The sequence below is a fragment of the Colobus angolensis genome, unplaced genomic scaffold, assembly GCF_000951035.1.
Source record: "Colobus angolensis palliatus isolate OR3802 unplaced genomic scaffold, Cang.pa_1.0 Scaffold131, whole genome shotgun sequence".
Lineage (NCBI taxonomy): Eukaryota > Metazoa > Chordata > Mammalia > Primates > Cercopithecidae > Colobus > Colobus angolensis.
This window is the reverse complement of record NW_012114364.1, coordinates 3837262-3844418: the sequence shown is the minus strand read 5'-3', so window position 1 is coordinate 3844418 and position 7157 is coordinate 3837262. Positions and strand designations below refer to the sequence as shown.

General features: G+C 45.2%; 1 protein-coding gene across 1 annotated transcript in view; it reads left to right on the top strand.

Annotated features, from left to right (window-relative positions):
• The window catches only part of KLHL42 (kelch-like family member 42), a 26400-nt gene that overhangs the window by 3275 nt on the left and 15968 nt on the right, over positions 1–7157 (top strand). The window contains exon 2 of the mRNA XM_011934146.1: positions 1–706. Within this exon, the coding sequence (XP_011789536.1) occupies positions 1–706 (706 nt within the window). The remainder of the gene's footprint in view (positions 707–7157) is intronic.

Sequence of the window (7157 nt, the reverse complement as noted above, 5' to 3'; positions counted from 1 at the left end):
GCCTCAGCGCGCCGGGCCTGAGGCTGGTGCTGGACTTCATCAACGCCGGCGGGGCCCGCGAAGGCTGGCTCCTGGGCCCACGCGGGGAGAAGGGCGGCGGGGTGGACGAGGACGAGGAGATGGATGAGGTGAGCCTGCTGTCCGAGCTGGTGGAGGCGGCCTCCTTCCTGCAGGTCACGTCTCTGCTGCAGTTGCTGCTGTCCCAGGTGCGGCTCAACAACTGCCTGGAGATGTACCGCCTGGCGCAGGTGTACGGGCTGCCCGACCTGCAGGAGGCCTGCCTGCGCTTCATGGTCGTCCACTTCCACGAGGTGCTGTGCAAGCCCCAGTTCCACCTCCTGGGGTCTCCTCCCCAAGCTCCAGGGGATGTCAGCCTGAAGCAGAGGCTGAGGGAGGCCCGGATGACTGGGACTCCTGTCCTCGTGGCCCTCGGGGACTTCCTGGGGGGACCCCTGGCCCCTCACCCCTACCAGGGGGAGCCCCCGTCCATGCTCAGGTACGAGGAGATGACTGAGCGTTGGTTCCCGCTGGCCAACAACCTTCCTCCCGACCTGGTCAATGTCAGGGGCTATGGGTCTGCCATCCTGGACAACTACCTCTTCATAGTGGGCGGGTACAGGATCACTAGCCAGGAGATCTCCGCTGCGCATTCCTACAACCCCAGCACCAACGAGTGGCTCCAGGTGGCCTCCATGAACCAGAAGAGGTAAGCACCCCGGCAGAGTGCTGCTGCCTTCTCATTCATTCACTTGTTCATTAGTTCATTGGCCCGGTGTTGACTGAGCCAGTAAATAGGGGAGGGTGTGCTGAGGTGGAAATGACATCTTCAGGAATGTTGTTGGCCTTGGCGCTGGCAAAGTTCCCAATGAACTAAGAAATTGCGAAGAGGAACTCCCCAGTGAGGTCAAGTAGTGGAGTGGTTTTTGGCAGGTATTGTGCCTTTAGGTGAATCTGCTTTCTTTGCCTGTGTTCTTATGAAAAAAGATGTCTTGGTTTCCTATAAGAATACTTTAAAAGAAAATTGCTCCTTAATTTTTAAAAAAAATTTTCTTAGTTTTTAGGATTCGACCCTGATGATAATGACACACTGGACAGTAACCTGTGATACTGACGTTGGGGGATTTTTTTCTGTTGTCAGTGACTGTGACAACAGAGAGTCTTCCACACTGTGACACTCATCATGATCAAGAGATAATCACTGGAAATGTATTAACATTTGCAATAGGGGTTGCTTTTCTTATTTTTTATCTTCTCTTTTGCTTCCTACCCTGGACAGCCATCGTCATGACCCACAGCTTGAGCCTGGAAGTGTTCAACTATAGAATTGGAATATTTTCATTTACCCAACCTTCTCCCCCTCCCATCCTGCAAATCCCTCCTGCCTCCAATATGGGTGACTTGAAGAAAGGAAGAGGAGGAGCTTGAGGAGTGGGATGAGAGGGGAGAAGGGAAAGGAACCAGGGAAGGAATATGAAAACAAGAGCAAAGAGCATATACAGGAAGAGATGGTAGGAAATAAAGATGGTAGCGCCCAGGAGGCCTCTGAGTCATTCAGAAGCAGGGAAGAGAATCAATGTAACTCAACAAAGAATGAAAATACTCTTTCTTCCCATCCACGTGTTTCCATCTCAATCCTCACAGGGTCCTGAAGTGTAGAGCAAGGAGTTGGGGAACTCACAGCTAGGCGAAGGAAGTTTTAACAGTAACAGAGAATCCTTTATTTATCTATTTGACTCGAGGGTCCTCCTTGGCCACGGATTATTTGGGGGAAATAAGTGGCTTTATTTCTCCTATAATATGGAATTCATTTTAAAAAGTATGCTTTTTTCCCTGATAATACATGGTTACAGAAAACTAGAAAATGGAAAAGAATGAAGAAGCAAAAAGGTGATTATTACTACTCGTTCTTCCTAGAGGCAGTAACCGCAGGTTGGCATATTTCCTGCCAGCCCATTTTTAATGCATTATTTGCACCATTGAGATGATACCACATTTAAAATTTGGTATTGGAAGTGTTATTTTAAAACATTCTATGCGCTGTAATTGAAACAACAAAGAAACATTGTGTGGCTATGGGTGGTGGTCTGATTAGGGGTGGGCGGCCCTGAGTTCTCTTGTCTCTTGCATGCCTCCAGCTACACATCATTTGACGCTCACCAGGCCATCCTTAGTTACCGCAGTTCCTCACAGTTCTTTCTTCCCTTCATACATCCTTGGTAGTCTTTGTCTTTTTTCTAGGAAGGCCCTTTTCATCCCCTGAAAAAAAAAAAAAAGCATTCAAGTAATGCATGAATGCATACTTCTTAGAAAAACTGCAAATTACACAAAAATACAGAGTAAGAAGAGGAAATGTCTGCCCTCAGGGTACAGAAAAAAAGTGTCAGTGTATCAACAGACTTTTGTTACCTTTAGATATTATAAATTTATAAACATTTATATTTGTAAATTACATGTATACTTATATAAATACACTTAACCCTTAAGTAATGTGGGGGCTAGGGACACTGACCCCTGCATAGTCAAAAATCCCAATATAACTTTTGACTCTCCCGAAAACTTAACTACTAAATAGCTTACTGTTTACCAGACGCCTTACCAATAATATAATCAATTAAAACCTTTTGTATATATATTATATACTTTATTCTAACAATAAAGTATGCTATAGAAAAGAAAATGTTATTAAGAAACTAAGGAAGAGAAAATTAAGCGGAAGTGGATCATCCTTAATCGTCTTGACCCTGAGTAGGCTGAGGAGGTAGAGGAAGGGTTGGTTTTGCTGTCTCGGGTGGCAGAGGCAGAAGAAAATCTGAATATAAGTGGACCCTCGCAGTTCGAACCCATGTTATTAAAGGGTCAGCTGTATAAGTATGTTGATAGTGGTTAACAATAGGGGAAAAGTGTTTATGTATATTAAGGTGCACGGCGGTGTGTCACCTTACACATTTTAAAAATCTAAAATTGACGAGGTTGTAGTGATTATTATGGCACTTGATATTTCCACTTAACCATAGCTGAGAGTTTTTTCTCTGTCAACAAATGTAGATCTACCTCACACTTTTTAATGGCTGTGTGTCATTCCACCCTATGGATGTACCATAATGTAATTAGCCTTTCCCTTATTTATGAACATTTTGGTCACTTCCATTTGCACTGGATGTTTCAATAAGCATTGCCATATTGAGCATCCTGGTAGATGTGCGTGTGTCTTAGTAGCCATATGTGAGTTAGTTTCATATGTCAAAATTTGTGGAATCTCTGGATAGGTAGGGCAAAGTGTATGTATTTTTTTTTTTTTTTTTTTGAGATGGAGTCTCACTCTGTTGCCCAGGCTGGAGTGCAGTGATGCGATCTCGGCTCACTGCAAGCTCCACCTCCCAGGTTACACCATTCTCCTGCCTCCTGTAGCTGGGACTACAGGCGCCCGCCACCATGCCCGGCTAATTATTTTTTGTATTTTTAGTAGAGATGGGGTTTCAGTGGGTTAGCCAGGATGGTCTCGATCTCCTGACCTCGTGATCTGCCCACCTCTGCCTCCCAAAGTGCTGGGATTATAGGCGTGAGCCACCCTGCCCGGCTGCGTATACATGTTTTAAGTTTTGTTAAAGCTGGGTGCAGTAGTTCACGCTTGTAGTCCCAGCTACTTGGGAGGCTTAGGCAGGAGGATCACTTGAGCCCAGGAGCTGGAGGCTGCGGTGCACTCTGATTGGGCTTGTGAATAGCCATTGCACTCCAGCCTGAGCAACATAGTGAGGCCCCATCTCTATAAACAGTTAAAAATAAATAAATCAATAGATTTTGGTTGCTTCTGCCAAATTGCCCATCAAAAAAATTGTTCTGATTTCCTCTTCCATCAACAGTGTTTGTGCTTGCCAGTTCCCTATACTCTTGCCAAGATAGAATATTATCATCTTTTTTTCCCCAAACTTAATGGGCAAAAACACTAGTGTGATTTTTCCCAATTAGAAGAGAGATTATTCTTTTTATATGTTGGCCATTTGTATTTCTTTTGTAAATGATCTTTGCCAGTTTTCTAAAAATTGGCTTATTTTCTTCACATTCGAGAAGTTCCATGTGTGAATACAGATATTAATCTCTCGTCTGTTATGTAATGTTGTGCATGTTTTCCCATGCAGTTATTTTTTCTGCAGTGTTCAAAAATAAGATCCCAAAGTAACTGGGTAGGTGAAATTGTTGCAGAGAGGGGTGGGTGGGAGTTACGATGAAGCCTAGAGCTATTGCCCCACCAGAAGAGGGCTCTGCCTCTCAGCCACAGCTGATTACTTCCACGTGGAACAGAGAAAATGTTGCCAGACATCCAAATATCCCCTTTTTTTTTCTTTTTTAAAGAGATGGGGTCTTGCTTTGTCACCAGACTGGAGTACAGTGGTGTGATCATAACTTACTGCAGCCTTCAACTCTTGGGCTTAAGCAGTCCTCCTGTTTCAGCCTCCCCAGTAGCTAGGACTACAGGCATGCAACGCCATGCTTAGTTAACTTTTTTTTTTTTTTTTTGAGTCAGAGTCTGGCTCTGTTACCCAGGCTAGGGTGCAGTGGCCGGATCTCAGCTCACTGCAAGCTCCGCCTCCCGGGTTCACGCCATTCTCCTGCCTCAGCCTCCCGAGTGGCTGGGACTACAGGTGCCTGCCACCTCGCCCGGCTAGTTTTTTTTTTTTTTTATTTTTTTAGTAGAGACGGGGTTTCACTGTGTTTGCCAGGATGGTCTCGATCTCCTGACCTCGTGATCCGCCCATCTCGGCCTCCCAAAGTGCTGGGATTACAGGCTTGAGCCACCGCGCCCGGCCAGTTAACTTTTTAAAATTAATTTTTTTTTTTTGTAGAAATGGGGGCTATGTTACCCAGGCTGGTCTTGAACTCCTGGCCTCAGGTAATCCTCCCACTGTGGCCTCCCAAAGTGCTAAGATTACATGCCACCATGCCTGACCCTCTATTATATCTTCTAATTGATTATTGACGCTGCATTGGAAATTGTACCCTTGTTTAGCTCCCTCTGCTTTGACTCAGGTATGACATATCTCCCAGGAGTTCCTTCCTGAACTCTCGCTTGGGCTGAATGTTCCATCTCTGCTCCTCTAGCATCTCATGCCCACTCCCCCACTTGAATTGACATTCTCTCCTCTCTGCCTTCCGATCAGGAGCTAGGACTTATTCAATGCTTATGTATAGCCCTACTCCTAACAAGATGTCCAATAATAATAGGTGCCTAAAATATGTGTTTTCTTTAAAAAAAATTATGCAATATATTTTTACATTATTGTAATAAAAGTTAATGTATAATTTTATATTTCGCTTTATTTGTAACACTATAGTGAACATTTTTACCTTGGTAACAGTCATTATATTTATTTAGAGTAGCTGAGAAATAATGAGAGACATCATTTAATTTAACACTTAACTCTGCAGTAGGTACTGTTCCCGCTGCTTTGTGTGTATTATCTCACTTATTCTTCACAAGGGCTGTTAGGCAGGTTCCCATTCTAAAGAGACAGGAAGTGAGGCACAGAAAAGTTAAGTAAATTGCTCAAGGATGTGTAATAAGTATAGCAACCAAAATGTCAATATCCATTGAGTAGTTATAACCACTTAAATTGTTGATAAGTTTTGGCTTTTAAACTTGCAGGGACCATCTTCATGCACATTTCCCCCCTTATTTTTTTAAAAAATATTTCCTTCTGAGAAATAGAGCACAGATCTCTTGTAGTACTGTGCTGCTTTTCAGAATTTCATCATGTGTGCCTCAGCTCCACCACAGCCTTTAAGCCCAGCATTTTTCTAGTCACTATTGGATATACAGAAACTGATGACATAGTTGCTGCCCTCAAGAAGTTTAAAGTTGAGTTTAGATGATGAGACAAGTAAAAATGAAACCTAGTATGGAGTTGTTCCTGGATGATGCATCCAATACAAGTTATGCATGCACCGGAAGTAATTTGGAACCTTGAGAAAGAAAACCAGATTTTGGCCTCTGGCTATGCAGAATTTCACGTCTACTTTGATTCACCTTTGTCGGAGACTGCTTTGGGATATATCAGTATTTTACTTTGAAAAAGGGGTCAAATGTAGAGCAGTTCACTTTTCCCAGGGACTGAATAGTGCAGTGATCCAGAATCTAAGCAGGAACTCTAGGATTGAGAGATTTTTTTTTTTTTTTTGAGACGGAGTCTCGCTCTGTCTCCCAGGCTGGAGTGCAGTGGCGCCATCTCGCCTCACTGCAAGCTCCGCCTCCCGGTTCAGGCCATTCTCCTGCCTCAGCCTCCCAAGTAGCTGGGACTACAGGCGCCTGCCACCACGCCTGGCTAATTTATTTTTTGTATTTTTAGTAGAGACGGGGTTTCACCATGTTGGCCAGGCTGGTCTCGAACTCCTGACCTCGTGATCTACCCACCCCGGCCTCCCACGGTGCTGGGATTACAGGCGTGAGCCATTGCGCTCAGCCAAACTGAACGTGTGATCTCTCTTAATAGTCCTCAGATGATGGGGGCAGGGTAGGTGGAGAAACGGGGTGACAAGAAAAGCTACCTCTTGCAGACATCTATGAGCTGATTTTGTCAGATCTTTTGCGACAGGATAACATTCCGTAATGGCTAGTCCAACCAGACTGAAGTAGAAAACCAATGGCTCATAGAAAACGTGGTTTAAAACCAGAAGCCACGTGATGTAACTTTATTTAGTCGGGCTGCGCTTTCATCTTTCTTTTAATAACTTAGGGAGAACAACGGGTCCCAGCGGCAAATGCAAGGTCCCCTGCCTCCCAGCCCGATTCCTCTGAGAACCTGCTGCCATCTGCCTGGACCTCCTGTAAGATGGCTCCTACGCGACGAACCTACCAGAGAATCAGCTCTACGTGCCACCAACATTGCCACCAACATGTCCACAGATTGCCTGCTTGCCTCAGCCCACTGACACTCGATGCCGGACTGGGCCAGAAGGACGACCCTAGATTTGATGCCTTTTTGTCTCCCTGGACCAGAGACTCCCTCCTTCTCTTTCCTCCCACGTTCATTTCTTTTTCTTTAGCCCGTGTAAAGCAGCGTGGGAGAGAAAACTAATTTCTTCTCCCTGGAGTACCCTGGAGCATAGCTGCAGCCCCCGGCAGGCGACGGAGCCGCGCGCCCCGGGCGTGCGGAGAGGCTGCG